The sequence below is a fragment of the Hypanus sabinus genome, chromosome 22, assembly GCF_030144855.1.
Source record: "Hypanus sabinus isolate sHypSab1 chromosome 22, sHypSab1.hap1, whole genome shotgun sequence".
Taxonomy (NCBI): domain Eukaryota; kingdom Metazoa; phylum Chordata; class Chondrichthyes; order Myliobatiformes; family Dasyatidae; genus Hypanus; species Hypanus sabinus.
This window is the reverse complement of record NC_082727.1, coordinates 45,748,065-45,772,258: the sequence shown is the minus strand read 5'-3', so window position 1 is coordinate 45,772,258 and position 24,194 is coordinate 45,748,065. Positions and strand designations below refer to the sequence as shown.

The following is a 24,194-nucleotide window of genomic DNA, read 5'->3' as shown; positions in this document are numbered from 1 at the left end:
CGAATAAAGCCATCTTTGACTGCAGTTTACTGACTGCGTGTAGCACACCGCTACAATGTGTTTTTATCGCTGGCTGTCCAGAGGGGAGGTGCTGAAACGCTTTGTCGCGTGTCTGGAAGAAGTGAAAACTTCCCTGGGCAGCAAAGGGCTCACCTTTCCTGAGCTGGAACAGCCAGAGTGGCTGGAAAAGCTACACTTCATGGTAGACATGACAGCGCACCTGAACACGCTGAACACAGCTCTTCAACGGGGTAAGGACGTACAGCCCTGCACATGTTGGAGGATGTTTTGGCATTCGAGCGCAAGTTGACGTTGCTTGCCAGAGATTTACAGAAAGGCACTCTGTCTCACTTCCCCAATTTGAGAGAGTTCAAACAAGGTCACGACATGATAAATTCGGAGTATTTACATTCTGCAATCATCGCAATGCAAACATTGTTTGGGAAATGCTTCTGTGAGTTCAGAGAGGAAAAAAACACATTATCCTTCCCGGTCACTCCCCTAAGCATCGATCCATCCCTACTGAATACGACTGCATTGTCAGGTGTGAGTCAACCTGAACAAGTATGATAAATATTTTAATTGCCTATTATTTTACGTATATTCATATGTTTTCATTGTTCAGTGAAATAGTCCTTTTATTTTTCAGGTTGACAGCTGGCTGACTTTATTTTTGGTTTGCTGCTGGCGGCAAATTTAAGTTTGGCGTTTTTCATAAATACAAGAAGGACTCAAATAGACGTTGAGTATTTTACTTAAAAGTAACCTTCAACCCAACGTCTTTTTTTCGGAGTTCAAAATGTTTTTGTTGCATGCAGAAATGTAATTTCGTTTTCTCTGCAGGAGTTCATCAATTTCATAAATGCAACACATTATAGTTTGTTTATACATAGCATAAAGGCAAAACAAAACGTTGTATGCAGTGTTATTTCATTTTAAATGTCAAACGGGTTTTGCGGCTCCCAGTGTTTTCTTTTCTGTGGGAAACGGGTCCAAGTGGCTCTTTCAGTGGTAAAGGTTGCTGACCCCTGGTCTAATGTCTAATGCCCTAGCCTTATTAAGTTTCTGAGTTGGGGGGTGGAGTTTCAAGATGGCGACATAGACATCTGCCTTTTAGGCGCTCTTCATTTTTTAAGCTATAATCACCTTTTAATCAAATCTTTTCGTACTTAATTACATGGGTTGATATTTAAGATTTATTTCTTTTTTAAAATAATACTTGATTTAATTTTTTCAAACTTAAAATGTCTGTACCTAAGAAATCGTCTAAAGACCCTATATCTCTCGATGCAATCTCCAGTCTTCTGGATACTAAACTTGCAAGTCTGGAAAATAAACTTACTGCGAAAATGTCTGAGCTTGAAGAAGTCGTTAGATCATTTGATACCAAGCTTCAATCGCTGGCAGCAGATATTGAACGGCATGAAGAAAAGTTTGCGGCTCTTGACAAGATAATTTGTGAAAAAATACGTACAATCGAAACTTTGGAGGAGAAGGTACGGTCGACCGCTAAAATAGTGGAGCAGAATAAGTTTAAAATCACCGATCTTGAAAACCGATCTCGCAGACAGAACTTGCGTATTATTGGATTTCCCGAAAATGTTGAGTCTGGTGACTTAACTGAATATTTCTCTAACTTATTGTGGGAAATTTTTGGCGAGGACGCTTTGTGGGTTAAACCTACTATTGGTCGTGCCCACAGAGTTTCGAGATTTTCGGCTGCGAGAGACAAGCCACGAGCTGTGATTGTCCATCTCCATTATCCTCGGGAGAAAGAGCTTTTAATTCGATTAGCTCGTCAGAAAGGTATGATTTCTCACAGAAGCAACAACTTTCGTATTGTTGAGGATTATTCATTCGAGGTGATGAGGGCGAGAATCGCTTTTAAACCGGTGATGGCAGAGATTCATTCGATTGGACTTAAACAAGCTTTAAGATACCCAGCGAATCTCAGAATTACGTTGAGTGATGACAGTCAGCGCTTCTTTAACACTCCGGAAGAAGCGAAGAAATTCATTGAAGAATATCGGTCTTCTAGTACAATTTGAACTATGTGAAGAATTTTTGGAGAGAAGACGCCATTCTGTTTTTAGGCTTTAACTTATGAAGCTGCGGTATAGCTTTTTACTTTGGTCTGTAGACCTGGTTTTTTTTATTATCATGATTTACAGATGCTCTTTTAATTTTACTATAATGTCTTTTTTCTTAATTAAGTTTTTTTCCTCTGGATTAGATATACATGTTAAGACTTTGTAATAATGATTTATTTTTTAAGATGTCGTTTCTTTTTCCCATAAGACTTTGCTTTCCGTAAGCGTTTATTTGCCTGTATTTGAGAATGGGACGAATGTTTTGAATTTTTGGACCTTTTTTTTATATATATTGTAGTGGTTATTGAATCCATTTTTAATCGTATTTTCATGACCTTTTTTTTAAAAAAAAAGATTGGTGAATTTACATTTATATTCTGTAATATGGTCCTTTCAAAATGTTGTTTCTTCTTCCCATAAGTCTTTATTTTTGAAACGTCATTTTCTTATATTTGAATATGGAATCTTTTTTTCAAGGCATTTTAAACTTCAATGATTATCCTTTTTTTTAATTAATGATTTTTTTGCTTTTTTATATTATTTTTTCATTTTGATTGATATATATTCTTTCTTTTTACAACCCTGTATTTATATCTGGGTGTTATATAGTTTCTCTTTTCTTTCTTTTCATGAAGTTGCCATATTGAAAATGGGGGTAATATTAGTATTAGTTCGTGCGCCTGCCGCTTGGCTTTTTTTTGTGGGGTTGGGGGAGGGGGTAGGGATCTTTTTTCATGCTTTTGCTTTTTGTTTTTTTGCTTTTAGTTTATGGGCCGACTTTAAATTATTAATATTGTTGAGGTGTCATGTTCTCCGGTTGCTCCTGAATCATTTTTCCTTCTTCCTGAATTATGGGTTATGTGTCTTTTTAACCTTTTATGATATATACAACTAATATTGGCATGATGGATAAGTCTATTAACTTTATCTCTTGGAATACTAATGGTTTAAATCATCCGATTAAACGTAAAAAAACATTTAAAGTATTCCATAGACTAAATGCTAATATTATTTTTGCACAGGGGACCCATATTAGGAGGGAGGATAATCAACGTTTTTTTAGGTTCTGGAGGGTCAACAATTTCACTCGAATTGTACCGCCAAAATTAGGGGTGTGTCTATTTTTATAGACCCCTCAATTTCGTTTACACATCATGAAATTATTTCTGATCCACAGGGCAGATTTTTGTTGATAACTGGTTCACTTTTTAATCGAAAAGTGGTTCTAGTTAATATTTATGCTCCAAACTCTGACTGCCCTGAATTTTTTAAATGTTTATTTACTTCCCTTCCTAATCTAAATGAATATATGTTGATAATGGGTGGAGATTTCAATTGTTGTCTGAATCCTTTGATGGATAGATCTAAACCTATCCGAATTCTTCCGAATAGATCAGCCTTACTTATTAATTCTTTTATGGTTGATTCGGGAATTACTGAAATATGGCGGTTTTTGAACCCTAAAGATAAAGAATTTTCGTTTTTTTCACATGTATATCACAGTTATTCTAGAACTTATTTCCTTATTGATCATCGTTTATTAACGGATGTTACTGATTATAAATATGATTCTATTACTATTTCGGATCATGCACCTTTGAAGTTATCTATCAAGATTTCAGACTTTTCCAATAATACTAGATCTTGGAGACTTAACGCTACTTTGCTTCAAGATCCAGAATTTATCACCTACATAAAACAGCAAATTGACTTGTTTTTCTCAACAAACTATACTGAAGAGATTGACAGAGGAATACTTTGGGACTCTTTTAAGGCTTTTATCCGAGGACAAATTATCTCATATTCCGTTGGTAAAAGAAAACAAAGATAGTTAGATATTGCTTTATTAGTGGATAAAATTAAAGAAATTGATAAGATTTATTCCATGACTCCTACCAAAGAACTTTATAAGAAGAGTGTTGAGCTTCAAATGGAGCATAGCTTATTATTATCTTCTTCAATTGAGAATCAATTAATTAGGACCAGGGCTCAATTTTATATCCATAGTGATCGAACTGGTAAATTGTTAGCTAACCAATTAAAAGCTATTTCGACTAAGCGACAAATTATTAAAATTCGTAAACAAGACGGTAATCTAACTACTGATCATAAAGAAATCAATAATCAATCTTTTCAAGATTTTTATAAATCTTTATATCAATCAGAATTTGATGGCGATCTGTCCATGATGGATAATTTTTTTAACAATTTGAATATTCCCAAACTGACAGATGAAGATGGTAGCTTGTTCGATGCTCCTATCTCTATGGCCGAAATAGGAGAGGCTATCTCATCAATGAATTCAGGGAAAGCTCCTGGTCCTGATGGTTATATTATAGAATTTTTTAAAACTTTTTCTTCTTTGCTTTCCCCTTGGTTATGTGAAATCTTTAATGATGCATTTGCTAAAAAGAGATTACCTTAATCTTTTTATGAAGCTACTATCTCTCTAATTCTTAAAAAAGATAAGGATCCTACTTTATGTGCATCTTATCGCCCTATATCACTATTAAATGTAGACTCTAAGATTCTTACAAAAATTTTAGCCATTAGGTTAGAAAAGGTACTATCACAGATTATTTCAGAAGACCAAACTGGTTTTATTAGGAATCGGTATTCCTTTTTTAATGTTAGAAAATTGATTAATATAATTTATACTTCATCACCCACAATCCCAGAGTATGTTATTTCATTAGATGCTGAAAAAGCTTTTGATAGAGTTGAATGGACATACTTATTTAACGCTTTGAGATATTTTAATTTTAGTCCTAATTTTATATCATGGATCAAACTAATATATTATAAACCTGTTGCTTCTGTTCTTACAAATAATTACAGATCCTCTTTTTTTCAATTATCTCGTGGTACGAGACAAGGTTGTCCCTTAAGTCCTTTATTATTTAATATCGCGTTAGAGCCTTTAGCCATTGCTATTCGTGAATCTCCTAATATTTTTGGTATTCCCCGTAATGAGAAGTTATACAAGTTATCACTTTATGCTGAAGACTTGTTGTTATATATTTCTGATCCTGACAGGTCTATTCCCGCTATTTTATCCTTGTTGGCTCAATTTGGTAGTTCTTCTGGTTATAAACTAAACTTGGATAAGAGTGATTTATTCCCTTTAAACGCGCAAACTTTATAGAATGACAGGATACCATTTAAAGTTGTTACTGATAACTTTATCTATTTAGGTATAAAAATTACCAAGAAATATAAAGATTTATTTAGACTGAATTTTTTACCTATGCTCCATCAAATTCAACAACTTACTACAAGATGGTCTCCCTTATCCTTATCATTAGTTGGTCGGATTAATGCTATTAAAATGATGATTTCACCGAAATTTTTATATTTATTTCAAGCTTTACCAATTTTTATTCCTAAATCTTTTTTTGATAACATTGATTCAAAAATGTCCTCATTTGTGTGGCAAAATAAAAACCCCAGGTTAAGTAAAAGGCAATTACAAAAATCTAAAAAAGATGGTGGTTTAGCTTTACCTAACTTTATTTTTTACTATTGGGCGAATAATATTCGTAACTTAATATATTGGAAATTAGATTTGGATTCACCATTGTGCCCACAGTGGGTAAATTTAGAATGCAAAGAGGCACAGGGATATTCTCTATTCTCCGTTCTTGGTTCTTCTCTTCCTGCTGATTTAGTTAAACTCAATAAACAGATATCCAACCCTGTTGTCAAACATACATTACGAATTTGGTTTCAATTTCGTAAGTTTTTTACACTGAAAAACTTTGTTCTTGATAGCCCTATTTTACTTAATTTTTTTTTTCAAACCTTCTTTGACAGATCAAGCTTTTAGCATATGGAAAAGGAAAGGTATAAAATGTTTTCGTGATTTTTTTTTTAAGGTAGTTTGATGTTTTTCGACCAACTTTCCAACAAATTTAAGTTACCTAAATCTAATTTTTTTAGATATTTACAAATCAGAAATTTTTTATATAAAGTTCTACCATCTTTCCCCAATTCAACTTCAATGGATTTCTCAGATTTGATTTTTACCTTAAATCCTTGTCAGAAGGGATTAGTGGCTTTTATTTATAATATGATTATGAAGATACAACCAGAAATATCAGGTAGAATTAAACAAGAATGGGAAAAAGAACTTCAATATAATATATCAACAGAAAAATGGGAAAAAATTTTACAAATGGTTAATTCTTCTTCTATATGTGCTAAACATGCTTTAATACAATTTAAAATTGTACATAGAGCTCATATGTCTAAAGATAAGCTTGCTCGATTCTATTCTCATATTAACCCTCAATGTGACAGATGTCATTCAGATGTGGCTTCATTGACCCACATGTTTTGGTCATGTCCCACTTTACATAACTATTGGAAGGACGTATTTGTTACCATTTCCTCAATTTGGAATATCGATTTACAACCTCATTTTATTACTGCAATTTTTGGTATACCAAATGAGGATGGTAATCAGTTTTCCCCTTCAATTAGACGAATGATTGCTTTTGTAACATTAATGGCCAGAAGGTCTATATTACAAAATTGGAAAGAAGTAAATCCTCCTACCATGTTTCAGTGGTTCTCTCAAACTATTTCTTATCTGAGCTTGGAAAAAATTAGAAGCACTATTTTTGACACATCAATTAAATTTGAAGAAACTTGGGGACCGTTCATTCGACATTTTCATATGAATTAATTTGGCCTCTTCCAGACCTTCTCTCTGTTTATTCTTGTTCAGGTATGGAGTTCCGGAGTTTTTGACACTATCATATAGATATAAACTGTTATTATTGCCCATGTTAGTTTAGTTTAGTGTTTTTTTTCTCAATATATATTTTTTCTTGTATTTTTAATTTTTTTTTCTTTTGATGATTATTCTTATTTTTTTCATATATAATTATTATAGGCTTGATTGATTAATGTACTATTTTTTTCTGTTGATATTTTAATAGGATATTGTTATCTTATTATTAATTTAATTTCAAGTCTATTGCACTTGTTTATGTTATGTTTTTTTATATATGAAACTCAATAAAAAGATTGAAAAAGAAAAGAAAAAGTTTCTGAGTTATCTTTTCAGAAGACTGAAATCTGTTAGCAAGGCAAAATTTCCCCTGTTCACAGACATGCTAACTGTGTTTGATCTGTGTCTTTCCACATATACACACATTCTATCCATTAAGACTTTCTCCAATAATTTCCCTACCTCTGGCTGTGTGACTTGGCTTGTAGCTACCTTGCTATCCGTTCCTTACATTAAGGAACAACATAAGTTACCTAGCATCTCACCCGTGGGTAATGAAGATGCAAAAATCTTTAACAGGATCCTAGTTATCTCTTCCCTTGCTTCCCATAGCAATCCAGGATAGATCTCATTCAATCCTGGGGACTTAGACGTCCTGGGATGCATAAGGGTTGCTAACATTGCCTAATACCGACCTGCTTCAGATAATCATTTATTCATTTAGAACCTTGCCTATATTGCCTGACTACACACATAAATTACTACTTTGGTTCTGTCAATACGCAAATGGTGATGGAGCATAAGCCTACAGAAGTCCTGTTATTATTACTCAGGACACTGGAAGGACCACAATTGCATGGATTTCTTCATGCAATTTAATTAAGGATGGATGTTCTTCTCTATGCAGATAGTTCAGAGAACGTTCACTGGGCTGATTCCTAGGATAAAGTGGATGTCTTAAGAGGAAAGTTTATGCGTGTTGGGCCATACTCATAACAGTTTAGAAGAATGACAGATGATCTTATCAAAACAAGAGAGGTGAATGCCGTCAAGACATTCCGCTTGTTGGGGTATCTATTCTTTTGAAATGTGTTCCACCTAAAGCTTTAACACTGTTTTTTCTCCCCACTGGTGAAGCTTACCCAGCCAGAGCTAGGGAGCAGAGGTTCAAAATAATGGAATCATCCATTTGAGATACACAAGAGGAGGAATTTCTTCTTTATGGGTCTTGAATAAATGGAATGTATTACTAGATATCTGTGGCTAGGGTAAAACATACAATAAGGACTGAGATATACCATTCACTGAACTAGTGTGGAGTTAAGGGTTATGGAGAAGCAGGTAAAAGTACAGCAGAAATCAGACTCAGATCAGCTATGATCTGAGTGAATGGTGGAGCAGGTTTGAGGGGCTGTAAAGACTATAACTGATCCTACATTTAAACTTGTATCGTAACTATGGTTAACCAGTTGTTTTGCGCAACTTTGTATACAATGAAGAATTGAGTTATTTCCAATCTAAGTAAGATTGCAAAATTCTCTTAACTGCTTTAGAATCTTATCATTGGAAGTAACACAACAGATGTATATGTTTTCCATCATTCATTTAAAAAATAACAACAACCTACAGAAATTCTGCAGGATTGTGCTATGGTAAACTTTATTGCTAGTGTCATTGATACAAATCCTGTTGTACCTTTACTTATTGAGCTGTGATAATTACTTGACTCTTCTGCAAATTCCAGAAGAGATTTTAAAGAAAAACTACAGAATATTTTCAAATTTTCATACCTGTGAGCTGTTTTTTTCTCCAATGCTGTGTGTATCCATCTCTGAACCACATCGGGGCTGATGTGGAGTCAAAGAACGTGGAGGGCTGTGAAAGAAACAAGGTGAACTATTCAATGTTGACAATATTTTAGTTCTTAACTACATTAGAAATGTAATTAAAACGCTTTCATTAGAAATAAGAATGACGGTTGAGTATTGTGCATTGAGAAAGGGTTAATTAATAACCTTGCTGTATTATATTATGACAGAGTTTCACATTTACTATGATGTAGTTCCATGAACATCAATACACACAAAATACTAGGAACTCAGCAGGTCAAGCAGCATCGATGGAAAAGAGTAAATACTTGACGATTTGGGCTGAGATCCTGCATCAGGGTTTGCTCTTTTCCATCGATGCTGCCAGACCTGCTGGGTTCCTCCAGCATTTTGCGTGTGTTGCTTTGAATTTCCAGCAATTTTTCTCATGTTTCTAGTTTAATTAAATCAAGGACCTTAAATCAAAACAAAAAAGAAACCAAAAAAGAAGTGCTTTACTGGAATACTACATGAGAAAGAGGTAATAGAAGGCAAGCAATGGTTTCCATTTAAAGTAGATGGACCCCCTACCTCAAAAGGATTATCATTGAGGGTGTGCAATAAAGGTTCTACCAACTGCTTACTCTGGTGGCACGGACGTGACAAGTTTAAAAGGAGCATTAGAAATGGGCTCCCATGAGTCTAAGAGGACAACAGGAAACAGAGTATGGCAAGCCAGCTGCTAGCCATTAATTGCTGAACAATGGGATAGTGGATTATTGAAGTTAAACTGTAACAGGACTGCAGTGAGGTGGCGTGGAGGAGGATGGAAGGGACGGTGTCAAGGTTCGTCCCCAGCAGCTGCGTAACAGAGGACTCTCTGATCTATGGGCTGTTCCCAGGGACGCACACCGAGACCAACACCCGGTGCTGCTGGCAGACCATCAACTCGGTGAAAGACGCTCTTTGGTCGGCCCGAAACTTGATGGCCTACGAGCACGTGGAGATGTCCATGGGGGAATGCTGCCGACTGGCACATTCTCGGCTGCAGGAGTACGTGCTGAGGGACGCACTCAAACTTGGTGCAGCCACTGCAAGGGCCCGGTGGGGAAGGACCACAGTCTAGGTTCTTCTCCCGCGGGAGTTGAGGAGTGGGGGGGGGGGGGGTGAGGTGTATACCCTTGAACAAGTGTATGTAAATATGAGGTAACAGAGTGCCACCTGGGTGGCTAAGGGGTGGGAATCTAAAGACTGTAATGGAAACACTTGTGAAGGACTGGGAGTCATTGAATAGTTTATTCTACATAATTTTATTTTGGAATAAAGTATATTTTGTTTATAAAAAAATAAATTGTAACTAGCTTCAGAGATCAAAGATACTGAAGCATGCAAGTATCAAATGATATTGGCATGCGGTAGATGACAACTGTAAAATGTGTTAATTGATACATACTTGCTTCTTTGTTGGACTTTAAATGCAAAATGAAGATTTTAACATCATCAACGTTTCCATTGGAAGGTGCAAAAGACAGTGAAAATAGGTACAACATTTTAAAGCTGCAAGTGTCCCAGCAAACTTAAACACATTGTTGTGGATAGTAGATCCAGGTGCTAACGCAGCGCTGGCTCCAAGACCATAGCAATATCCAAATTGTCAAGACCATGCACTGTATATAATAGCATCTTTGACATGTACTTAATCCATTGGAATTAGCTTCCAAAGCTCCAAATGTTGCTGAGGTTGTAAAACATACAAAATACTTGGCTAATTATATGGAATAGTCTGGCTTTACAGTACAGTTGCCCAAAGCTGTGAATCAAATTAGAAAAAAAATAGAAATAGACCTTGTAAAGTAGGGGACTAATGATGTGTTTACAACTGCCAAGAGGCCCTGATTGATTCTGTTCAGATGGAAATCAGGCATAGATTAAAAAATGAAGTTTTGGGAGATTACCTATGCTGTAACTGATAATAATTTTCTTGAGGAAAAATATTTTTATAAATAAAAAAAAAAGTTTTTTGTCAGCATTACTTTTCCTGGTACATTTTAAGATGAGTAAACAATTCAAAATAATAACTTAAACCAAATTTGAAAAATTACCTACTTCGGAAGGAATCAACTTGTGTACCATGTATGCTCTTCCTACTCTACATTTAGGATGGGTAGCTTCAAATAAATCATTATGTGCTTGGGTTGAGTTGATCTCCGATCTTGATAATTCATTTGCAAATGTTTCATCGCATATGAATTTATGTCCCTCTCAATCTTCATGGGTAGAGACCAGGAAGAGTTGGTCACACTGCTTCACAGCCAGTTGATGTTCATGGATCCTTGTGAATAGTTTTCTCCTAGTTTGGCTAACATAATATTTGCTGCAGACGGGCACAAACTCAACTAGGCATCGATGAAAGTCATGGTGCAAGCAAACATGCAGCATGAAAGAGCATTCCTAGACGCGTGGTTTTCTGCAGACAATTCTGTTAACTGACATGTAGACCTCGTTCTTATTTATCAGCCAATATTGGCAAAATTTCAGACCACAACTCAGAGTTTACCACACAATGAATCAGCGACAAGGCCCCGCCCTGCAATTGAGTTTCCACAGTGACCACCAATCAGCTGATTGAAGGCCAAGCATACAGAGGACACACCACAAGTGAACAGCACACCAATTATGTCTCCTTGTATGGTGACAAAACATTTGCAAGTAGTTTGCCAAGGTCAGAGAACTCAACCCAAATAATAAGCTACAGTTATTTCCATCATTATGGGCATTACAAATCAAACCATTTAAATCTGTAATTGTTAAGTGTTTTATACATTTGCTGGCAGAGGTAACACACAAAACGCTGGTGGAATACAGCAGGCCAGGCAGTATGTATAAGGAGAAGCAATGTCGACGTTTTGGGCCAAGACCCTTCATCAGGACTAACTGAAAGGAGAGATACTAAGAGATTTGAAAGTAGTGGGGGGGGGGGAGGGGGAAATGCAAAATGATAGGAGAAGATCGGAGGGGGTGGGATGAAGCTGAGAGCTGGAAAGGTGATTAGCGAAAGTGATACAGAGCTGGAGAAGGGAAAGGATCATGGGATGGGAGGCCTCGGGAGAAAGAAAGGGGGAGGGGAGAACCAGAGGGAGATGGGCCACACTCAGGTTGGAGGAACAACACTTTATATACCGGCTGGGTAGCCTCTAACCTGATGGCATGAACATCGACTTCCCTAACTTTAGTTGTTTGGTTTTTTCTCTCTCTCTCTGTCCACCACTCTGCCTGTTCTCCATCTCCCTCTGGTGCTCCCCCTCCTCCTTTCTTTCTCCCGAGGCCTCCCATCCCATGATCCTTTCCCTTCTCCAGCTCTGTATCACTTTCGCCAATCACCTTTCCAGCTCTTAGCTTCATCCCACTCCCTCCGGTCTTCTCCTATCATTTCGCATTTCCCCCTCCCCCCACTACTTTCAAATCTCTTAGTATCTCTCCTTTCAGTTAGTCCTGACAAAGGGTCTTGGCCCTAAACATCGACAGCACTTCTCCCTATAGATGCTGCCTGGCCTGCTGTGTTCCACCAGCATCTTGTGTGTGTTGTTAATACATTTGCTGTTCATTTTTCAGAATGGAAATTCATGTTGCATTTACCTGTCGCAATGGGAACTACCTCTGGAGCTAGTCCGACCAGATTCATGTTGAGCATCTAGAAGTATCCTTTCCATTTCTCCATTGAGGATGGAAGTGGAAGCTGGAACCTGCTCCTGTCCTCCATTTTGCATGCTATTACTATAGTGTAATTCTACCCAAGAACCTGAATAAATTAAAAGGAAAATGCGCCAAATAAGCATGCAAATAATCACTGTTTAAGCAACATTCCAGAATATCATGAAAGAATAATGTATAATACTACTCTTGGCAGCTCCCAGTTAACATTTTACCATGTCAACAATAGTGTAGATATTGTGTTACATACAAGGTTTCAGTTGCTTTCAATAAGCTTATGCCGGACATGCAGACAATTAATGTCATGATTATTTTAAAATTTCTTTATAACAGTGAACAATTCAGCCTCTAGGTGCATTTTTAAGACATAGTACACATTGTAGCCTGCAGGCATGTCTGATGAATATCACTATTCATAGATGATAAGCTGGAACTCAATAATCAGCACTCAGTTTTAATTTGAAATGAATTTACTTGCAGAATAGTATAACAAATCCAAAGCCATAGACCATTATTCAGACTGTATAATCTACCAAGATGTGCATTAGTTTGTTTCTTGGATATACAAAAGACTTTTGGGAAATTTGTGGAAATACAAAAGATTGTTATGCTGTACAATATAAAACTAGTGCTTGAATTTTTAAGCTATCTTTGCTTCAGTTTGATATTGACGAAATTGGGTGTTTTCAGTTATTAATTTGTCTCTATTAGACAACTTTGAAAAATCTTTCAAACCCGAAACAAGGTCTCTAGTGTGATTAAATCAATAGTAAAACTTCTGTTAAAAATTGAGGAATGTTTTAAAAATCAATTTCTATATTAGCCAAAGACAATGCTTCACGTACTATCATCTTGTAACAGATTGCAGCTTTACTCTGCTGCCTGTAGCACTAGAGCCAAGGACAACCCTCCCACCTAAAAACTGCAAAAAAAGCTGAAGACAATAGTGTAAAAAAGATCTCAATCCTAAGTGAAGCATAAATTCAGAACCTAAATTATAACACAGCTTTCCCACAATACCATGCAGCACTCAAAAGATTGCCAAGCCCTTAACAAATATACTTCCAAAGGCAGACAGACAAAAGTAGTACACCAACTTCCATGGAAGAAGAATTAGGCAATCAGAAAAAACCAGTTGGGTGATCCTGCAATGCCTTGACTGAGATTAGCTGATCGCTAAGAAACATCTGCCACCCTGGCCTCACTCTTGTGCTACTTAAATATTGTATTATTTTCGTATTAGTTACATTTTTCAAAATGTAACTGTTAATTTTAGTAAATCCGAAAAAACTTGAATGTAATTGAGCAGCTTAAGGCAAGCTTTGGGAGATGCTTGTGATGCCATATAGTCAGAGACATTTAGCACAGAAACAGACACTTTAGCCAACCATTTCAATGTTGACCTTCTCACCAACCTGGAGTCCACTGATCCCTTGCTTAATGGTATTGGTCCATGGCATGAAAAAAGGTTGGGACCCCTTAACTACACCAACCTCATTTGCCTGAATTAGGACTGCATCCTTCTATGTCTAATAAGTGTCCATTTAAAAGTCACTTAAATGTAGTAGCTGTTTCTGACTCCACTACATCCATTGCCAGCATGATATATACATGTTAACCACTCTTCATTTTTCTCCAAGTCTCAAGTGAAGCAACAACAGAGCACACCATAATCTAAGCACTCCTGAGATAATTCCGTGTGGGAACTTGGAGTGCCTAGGCATGTCCATTTGGACTGACAAATATATCACAGAAATTCTGATATTGACAGATGCATATCTGAATCTAGGAAAGAAAAACCTAAGCATAGATAAATGGATGGTTGTTTTAGTTTCTGCAAAATATGTATAATAATAGATATCCAGGTATCCTGGAACCAAACTTATTTCTACCAACCCACCCTTTTCCAAGCATCTATTCAGTTCTAACTTGATTAGTTTGTTTCTCATGCCTGGTATCCTTAAGGATGAAAAATTGCAGGTCAGAAAACCCAAGGTTAAATGTAGCATAAAGTTATTGCCTGCTCATACTTTTCTTATGTCATTGTCTATCTTTTGTTTTCCTCACTGCATGTGTATTTATAGACTATTTACTGGACTGGTTTAGAAACTACATCAGAAGGCACATCCCGAATGACTGGTATCCCTTTGGTAAGATTGTTAAAATTCTTCAGGCGTGAGTGTACCTGAAGGAACCCTAATGGACCAGGCAATTAGATTTTCAGCTAGTAAACACCCAGTAGAGTGCACTTTGAAAGGCAATGGGAATGTATGTCCACTTACCACAGATAAATGAAGAATGACTGCCTATAGAAGTGACAAAATATTGTGAATTAGCTCACAGTGTACAGAGTACATTTTTATTGTAGAACAATTCTACCTTTGGACTGGCATAAGCATTTTATGAATACTTTATTGATACAATCACATAATTTTCATGTAAACTGAGATCCAAGAAATTAGCAGATTTCTAGGTTTAACAATATAACATTAAAAGAGAACTATTACCTATCAAGGCTCCAAAATATAAAGTCTAAAATGGAATTTAGAAATTTATAAAATAGTAAACTCAAATGTTGGACACCATATTAGCTTGAACATAATATTCCTATTGGTCATGTCGTACCCTGTCAACAGCTGGGTGAGTTTTTACTTAATGCCACATTCTCGCATTTTAACTAAAACTTGAGTGCTCAAGACTAAATCAGTAATCCCACAATTTATGGATTTACACGATTGACTTCTTTGGGATTTGTTTGCAATAATGAATAGCACGACACTCACTGTTATAAGACTTAGGAGCAGAATTAGGCTGCTCGACCCACCAACTCTGTTCCACCATTCAATCATGGCCGACTCATTTTTGCTTCTCAGCTCCATTCTCCTGCCTTCTCCCCATAACCATTAATCATTTATCAACCTCCACTTCCAATGATATATCTGGAGGCTATCTCCACAAATTCCACAGACTCATCACCCTCTGGCTAAAGAAATTCCTCATCTCTGTTCTAAAGGGACATCCTTTTATTCTGAAGCCATGCCCTTTGGTCCTAGACTCTCCCACTACAGGAAACCTTTCCACATCCACTCTATCCAGGTTTTTCAATATTAAGCATGTTTCTTCGATAAGGGTTTCAAAATTGCTCAGAATATTCTAAGTGTGACTTGACAAATGCCATATGAAGCTTCAGCATCACATTTTGCTTTTATTTTCATGAAAGACTTTCGAAATAAATGCTAACATTGCAGTTGCTTTTCTTGCTACTGAATCAACCTACAAGTCCCTTCACATCTGATTTCTGAGTTTTCTCTCCAGTTAAGCACTTATTCCTTCAACCAATGTGCATGACCATACACTTCCCTACACTATATTCCATCTGCCAGTTCTTTGTCCATACTCCTAAGAAATTTAGTTCATTGCACACTAAATCTAGAATTGCCTTTTCTCTAGTGGGCTTGGCTACCAGCTACTCTAAAATGCCATCCACTAAGCATTCTACAAAATGTTTCTCTTAGGTGCCAGTACCAACTTGATTTTTCCCAGTATACTCGAATATTGAAGTCCCCCCCCACCCCCCTTGGCCAGTGTAACATTGTCTTTCTTACATGCTTTTCCATTGCCTCTTGTAATTTGCACCCACATCCTGACCACTATTCAGAGGGCTGTATATAACTCCCATCAGGGTCTTCTTACCATTGCAGTTTATTAACTTAACTTAGCTCACAAGGATTCTACACCTCCTGAATGAAATTGAAGTTCAGTGGAATGGTTTGGGGGACAGAGGAGGAAGTCAGGGGTTAGATAAGGGTTTATAGGAACAGGGATGTGGAAGAGTTCCCACTCCATGCTTTGCATTCAAAGGCCAGCAATGTGGACATGGGATGAAAGACATCCAAAGTCCGGATCTCTGCTTCACACTCAAAAGGCTAGTGATGGGAGTAATGGGACAAAGGACATCTGGGTCCAGACCTCTGCATCATGTTTGAAGGCTAGTGATATGGATATCTGTGGTTGATGGGCTGTCCCAGGACTGTACAGACCTGTGTGAGCAGGAAGCACAATGACTGGTCAGTTAATATCCTTGGAGTTTGGGTCCTGTCATCGTCTAGTCCTGGAGTCAATAATGAAGACCAAAGCCCAAAGGTCAATCAGCTGTTTGCAAGTCATAACTCACATGACAGAAGTCTGGAGTTCTGTCCGTATATTTAGATGGAGGGAAGGTGGGAGAGAGGAAAGGGGCTTGGTTTATTGTTGTTCTGTTGCTTGTTGTGCTCTATTTTGTTGTGTTCCATGTTGTTCTGCCAACTACGGTGGATATGCAATGCCGGCACCAGAATGTAAGGAAGCACTTGCGGCTGCCCCTGCACACCCTTGGGTGTGTTGGTTGTTAATGTAAATGCAATACTTCACTGTTTGTGTCAATGTACACGTGATAAATAACTCTGAATCCTATGTCACTTCTTGCTAAGCACTGGGTTTCATTTTTAAACAACAGAGCCACCAAATCTTTCCCCTCTGCCCACCTCTTGCCTTTTTGATAGGATGTGCATTCTTGGATGTTTAGCTCCCAGCTGCGATATTTCAGCCACAATTCTGTGGTACCTACAATGTCATACCTGCCAATTTCTAACTGTGCTGTAAGCTCATCTACCTTGTTTCACATAATGTGCTCATTTAAATATAACACTTCTGGTCCTGTGTTCACCAACCCCTTTCTCAAATTTGTCTGCATGTTGTCTGAAGCTAAACTCTTATCCTTTTCAAAACTCATTGTATTGTTTGCCTAACACTCTGCTTGATGCCACAACTGTGATTAGGGAAGGAGATCAATTACTGTTAAATTTGTTTTATTTTTCTGTCACACTCTGGCAATTATCTCCAAAATTACAATAGCTCTTATTCGCTTAAAATTTAAAGATTTCCCCTAACTTGAAGCCCATTTCAACTTCTTGTTTTTTTTTATTTTAAAAGGCGCCATGTCCCAATTATTTATTTGACCAACACCACCTGAACAAGTTATTTGGTCATCAAATCAGTTGTTCTGTGGCTTTATCAAGCATTGGTCAGACCACACGAGAGTATTGTGAGCAGTTTTGGGCCCTTATCTCAGAAAAAAAGGAAACTCACGAGAATGACACTGTGTATTAAAAGGTTAACATATGAGGAGCATTTGATAGCTCTGGGCCTGTACTTGCTGAAGTTTAGAAGAATGGGGGCGGGTGCTGGAGTGACAATTTCATGGAAACATGTCAAAAATTGAAAGGACTAGATAGGAAACATCTTCCCCACATCCACTCTATGTTTCCTACAGTGCAGGAATCTAGGACCAGTCTCAGAATTGTGGGACGCCCATCCAACCCTAATGTCGAGATTATACACTACAACAGTAAAGCCAAATTAGCAGCCTAACTTTCAGCACTCCTGCAATGGAATACAAACTGAAAACCAGGAAAGCCTATTCAAAACTGTTGGCTATTGGAGAAGTTGGCTCCAACTCACCTATTTCCTAATCTCACACAATGCATGAGGCCACAAATGTGTAAACCTTTCGGGAAAAGCAAAAAGTCAATAACATATGCTAATTACTCAATTAAAACAACATATCAAAACACTTGTGGGTTTAATTCAAGGTCCAAGGGTTTTACAGGCTTTGTAAAACATGCCAATGAAAAGAAAGAAAGTATGCATAAATAAATAAATAGTGAGAGTCTCTGGCAAGAAGATGAACGTGCTTCTAAGTGTTCTACTCCTAAAAATGAGTTTGTTTACACTGTAAACTTTACAGAGTTTCTGATGACAATAATCCAACAGCAAAGTTACAATATATTAATTGACACATTGGCATCCAGAGTCCCCACAAAGATGTTTCTAATGCATGCTGAAACTTGTTTGAGTGGAGTACAAAATCAACACAGTAGCTACAGCTTTCACCCTCTTAATTCCACCACAACACTGTAAAAGTGGCAAGACTACATCGAAGATTTTTTCAAACCAATTGAAACTTCACAGTAATTCACTTCTTTAGCTTCAGCTTTTGGAATGTCACATGTGTCCTACTTGAGAGCTATGGCATCCAATGTGCTCTTTCCACTGCTGCCTTCAAGCCACTGTATGCTCTCTTTCACAAGTGAAGAACAGGAATCTGAGCTGGTTCATGGTCTAAATCAGTCCTATGATAGCATGTCCTCAGAAGGATTCAGCTCCTTCAAGGATTTGATACCTTGAATATCCAACTCTTGCTGCACACCCAAGAAAGTTAAAGACAATTAGTCCTGGCAAGACTAATTTTGTTTATTAAAAACTATTTATTATTGAAATCACATCAAAGTAACTTAATAATGGATAACACTGAGATATGTTTAATTACACGACTTAGTCATCATTTCCACACTTCAACAGTCAGAAACAAAAGTGGCAGATATAGTTGTGATACGCAACTATAGACTGATTGGATATGCTAATACAACTAAACCAGGAGATTGCTATAAAAAATGCTATGTACAAGGATCGGTGGGCAATCAGCGACTAGCTCAATGACTGTCTCAGCTTTGATTTGCAAATTAAAGTTTAATACTTCTTGAAGAATCTTCTGCATCTCCTGGTCGTTTGTGGGGCACGAGAAACCACAACAAAATTGGCGACCACGGCAGGACCGGAAAGAGACCCACAGAAAAGATTGGGGATGCTTCCCAGTCCTCTAGGGACCCCCACAAACTAACAGAATTAAGGATGCACCCAAACAAAAGGTAAGCGTTTTATCGACAATTTGGACTAAGAATTCTGTTGGTTTTGGGGAGGTCTTGGAGTCTTCGAAGTGTGGAACCACTGCCGAAGGGCCTCTCTGGTCCAAAGAATCTGGCAGAATTGGGGGTTAACAGGAGGATTGATCAAGAACAGTGCAGTGAGGGTAAGTACAAATAAGCTAATATAAGAAGTTAAGTGAAGAAAAATTCCACGTGGTGTTGGTAAGTCCCTGTGGATACCGCTTCGTATAAAATGAAGGTCTGAACGGGCAGGGAAAGGGAAAATAGAGAAAATCCTCGTGGATACCGCCTTACGAGATAAGGGTCTGAATAGACGAGGTGCAAAGAGAAAGTTCTGTGGATACCGCTCTGAATAGAGGTCTGTACGGGCAGAACAGAATAGGAAACAAGGACAGTCCAATATATAGTTTAAAGCGCTGGTAGACGATAGACTAGGCATAGAATTAGAGTAAATAATATTATCCAGTAAATGAACTGTGAATCTCTGAAATACCTGAAAAAGAGAAGAACATGACAGGTAAAGGAACGGCAGTAGAGCTTCTGAGCAAAAACTCCCGGTAAATAAATATGAGATCACAAAAACTTCAGAAAAATGGGAAAAGAGAACCAAAAACCTGGTCACAAAATGGCCAAGAGAAGGAACGTTTGATGTAAGCTTGTGCGAAGAAATGGAGGCACTAATTAAAAATTACAAACCAAAAGATAAATCTAAGAAAAGAGGGCAAAAAAGAGAACGAGAAATGGAAGTGCTAAAACTCTTCAGAATGGAGGGAGAAAGGCTGAGGAGGACAGGTAGAATATTGATTACAAGCGAGTAAGACACTAAGGTGCTGGAGAAACAGCCTGTTAGAGAGAGAGGGGTACAGTGAGAAGCTGGCTTCAGCTCTGAACCCGGATGCGTAAGAAACAGAAAAAACCCCTCCCTATAATGAGGAAGGAACCCCTAAGCCAGGGGTGTCAAACTCATTTTAGGTCACGGGCTGGATTGGGCAAAATGCAGCTTCATGCGGGCCGGATCAGTCGGGCGCGTGTGAACACAGCTTTCGTTGCCTCCGTTTTTTTCAGCCTGTTCTCATGTGTCTCAGTCTCTGCTATAACTACAAAGTGTTTCACTTCACAAATTCTGTTTCTTATGAAGAAGACTGCTGAGCAAGCATTATTTTTATGATTGGTATTAACTTACAATCATAGACTTCATATCGCTGGGCCATTAATAATTAAAATAATAGATCTATCTAAAATGATCTCGCGGGCCGGATATAAGAGGGGCCAAGCCAAAACCCGGAAGGCTTGTGGAACATGGAAGACGGTTTGTTGGTAGCGCCCACCCCTCTACTGACGGTTCTGATTTCAGAAGCGCATGGGATGGACCATTGTGCAAGGGGGGAAGTGATAAAGAAGGATGGTTTTTGGTCACCTTATTTACAGGCTTCAGTGGACTTTGTCTTGTCACAGTGCGAGGTATGCGCACAGAATAATGTTCGGAAGGGAATTACAACCCCAATAGGTCACATTCCTGTACCTGAAGGACCATTTAAACATCTGGTGATCGATTACGTAGACATGAGAAAGACAGTGAGAGGAAAAAGATACATGCTGGTAGTAATTGCTCGATTTAGCAGATGGGTGGAGGCGGTACCTTCAAGAGATCAAGGGGCAAAGACAGTGGTAAAATTTCTGACAAATGAAGTGATCCCAAGGTTTGGAATACCTACAGAAGTTAGCTCAGACAATGGTTCAGCTTTTATCCAGAAAGTGGTCAAACTGGTACTACAGGCACTGAGGATAAAGCAAAGATTTGGATGTGTATACCACCCTCAGTCACAGGGCATGGTAGGGAATGAAACCCTGAAAGCCAAACTAAACAAAATTTGTGCAGAGCCTAAACTTAATTGGGTCGATGCTTTACCGTTAGTATTGATGAGTTACCACATGCAAACTAATCGAATGACATGCCTGACAGCGCATGAGATGCTCACTGGGAAGCTATCATACCTGTGATAGGGGTAAGCAAAAATGTTGAATGGATAAACTATATATACTACAATCAACAGAGATTCATCAACTACACCGATGATGCACTGGAGGCCTTAGGGCAACAGCTGGATGCAACTAGTGTCCTGGTTTTTCGTGACTCACAAATGACCAGGAGACACAGAAGATTGTTCAAGAAGGGTTAAACTTTAATTTGCAAATCAAAGCTGAGACAGTCATTGAGCTAGTCACTGATTGCCCACCGATCCCCGGACACAGCATTTTTTATATCAATCTCCTGGTCCAGTTATATATATACACACACACACACACACACACACACACACACACACACACACACACACACACACACACACACACGTCCTATTGACTTAATCATGTTCTAGTTTACATCTCTTAGCTACCTCTCATTAACACACCATTGTCTTTTACATTCCTAAGATTTCATTCTCTAGCAAATAGCAAGTTTACATTCTTAATGACTTAATCATGTTCTAATCTACATCTCTTAGCTACCTTTCATTAACATTCTTAATATTTCATTCTGCTGCTAAATTGGGTACATGCATAGCAAATAGCAAACTCAGAACTGACCAATGTTCTAATCTACATCTCTTTAGCTACCTTTAACACACCATTGTCTTCTACATTCCTAGGATTTCATTTTGGATACATGCATAGCAAGCTGACTACATAGTTTTGGTTACACAGCAAATAATACAACTTTTATACTTTTATACTCCAATACTAGCAGGATGGTGTGGCAAAACAGACAGGTACTGGATTGGCTTTTGGCAGAAGAAGGGTGTGTCTGTGTGTGTGTGTGTGTGTGTGTGTGTGTGTGTGTGTGTGTGTGTGTGTGTGTGTGTGTGTGTGTGTGTGTGTGTGTGTGTGTGTGTGTGTGTGTGTGTGTGTGTGTGTGTGTGTGTGTGTGTAATGTTTGGAAAACAATGCTGCACTTTCATACCGAACAATACTAGCCCAGAAGGGTCTTTCACCAGAGCAATGAATAAATTAAAGAATCTGCGGACGGAGGTCAAACAGAATGCCGGATTTGAACATCTTTCATTTTGAACATCATTTGAACAAGTTCTTTGATTGGTTGAAAAGTAGACTCGGAGGATGGGGAGCATGGCTGACTAAAATGGCAATAACTGTCAGTATTGTTGAGCTGTGTGCTTGTGCTCTGCTGTTTCCTTCCTTGTCTCAAATCTCTTGTAGTGCGTGCTGCAGCCAAACAATTTCCAATGCAATTACTGAAGCAAGCTTAGTGGAGAAAGAAACACCGAAAATGTATCGTTACAGCCTACAACAGCTGCAGGATGAACAAGAGCAAAACAACAACGTGGGAGTAGATTGTAAGGGCTTCTGAGTCTTTTTCCCTGTCTCAGGTACAGAGGGACAGGTTGTTGGCTCAGCGACCCAGGGTAACAGGGAGAGAATACTTTGAGGTCTTGGCGCAGAAAATTATAGTTTAACCCGAGATTTGGGAGTTTATTGGGAGATTGGGAGATTTGGGAGTGCTTGAGTTTATTGGGGCGTTTGTGCGCGGACTCTTAGTCTTCTTTCTCTGTGTGAGACCCTATGGGTCTTAAAGGGGGGATACATTGGAGTATAAAAGTTGCATTGTTTGCTGTGTAACCAAAACTATGTAGTCAGCTTTGAGCTTGCTATTTGCTATGCATGTATCCAATTTAGTAGGAGAATGAAATCTTAAGAATGTAGAAGATAATGGTGTGTTAATGAGAGGTAGCTAAGAGATGTAGATTAGAACATGATTAAGTCAATGGGTAGAAACAATAGTGGCGGATGTACTTGTGATACGCAACTGTAGACCCCCCCCCCCCCAGACCCCGATTGGACATGCTAATGTAACTAAACCAGGAGATTGCTTTAAAAATGCTATGTACAAGGATAGGTGGGCAATTAGTGACTAGCTCAATGGCTGTCTCAGCTTTGATTTGCAAATTAAAGTTTAACCCTTCTTGAAGAATCTTCTGCGTCTCCTGATCATTTGTGGGGCACGAGAAACCAAATAACAATTGCATGTTATTTTTGGTGGTTAGATGGAATTTATTTAAATTAAGTAAGGTAAATGGGGAATTATTTTCAAATGTTAAGCTACTAAACATTGAAATGTTGGAAGTATTCATATGTGATTAGAGAAATGGAATTAACATCTCCACCTCCTCCTTTGAAAGTCAAAATGCTTGCTATTGAAACTTCCCCATTCTGATAAAAGGTCATCTACTGTTTCCCTTTACATACTTGTTGACTGAGTTGCTGAGTGTTTCCACCACTTTCTAATTACATGTATTTTGATGAGACATTTTCGGGTAATTGGACTGGGAGACTGAAAAGATGGTGCATGAAATGAGGAATGTGAAGAGCAGACGGAGTAGGAGGAAGACCAGGAGAAGATGATTTTGAAGTACCTTTTGTGAGTTTGATCATTTTCAAGATTGCTTGTGTAGAGGATAAGTTTCTGGGTGAGCAATTTAGAGGTCTAGAGTTATAATCAGACTTAGAACATGGAATAGTACATGACAACAACACGCCCTTCAGCCCAGCAAATCTGAACCAGCTTGATGCCAATCTGAACTAATCCCATCATTGCAGCTGTAAGTTTGAATTTAGTTAATTGAATAATCTGTAATGTTAACCAATGCTAACCTCTGTAAGGAAGATAATGAATCCCATAAAGCAGGGGTCGGCAACCTTTACCACTGAAAGAGCCATATGGACCCATTTCCCACAGAAAAGAAAACACTGGGAGCCACAAAACCCGTTTGACATTTAAAATGAAATAACACTGCATACATTTTTTTTGCCTTTATGCTATGTATAAACAAACTATAATGTGTTGCATTTATGAAATCGATTAACTCCTGCAGAGAAAACGAAATTACATTTCTGCATGCAACAAAAACATTTTGAACTCCGAAAAAAAGACGTTGGGTTGAAGGTTACTCCATAGTTAGCCTACCTTGGATCGAAAAATTAAAAGAAATCGCACACTGGCGGGTGTCAGGCATTGGCAGTGGTGACATATGTTAATAGTGATAAAAAGCACGTTGTAGCGGTGTGCTAC

General features: G+C 38.0%; 1 protein-coding gene across 1 annotated transcript in view; it reads right to left on the bottom strand.

Moving 5' to 3' along the window:
• Positions 1 to 24,194, bottom strand: part of bnip3 (BCL2 interacting protein 3) — a 54,757-nt gene that overhangs the window by 13,407 nt on the left and 17,156 nt on the right. The window contains exons 2-3 of the mRNA XM_059947662.1: positions 12,270 to 12,432; positions 8,616 to 8,700 (exon numbers count right to left, since the gene is read on the bottom strand). Coding sequence (XP_059803645.1) covers positions 8,616 to 8,700; positions 12,270 to 12,432 — 248 coding nt within the window. The remainder of the gene's footprint in view (positions 1 to 8,615; positions 8,701 to 12,269; positions 12,433 to 24,194) is intronic.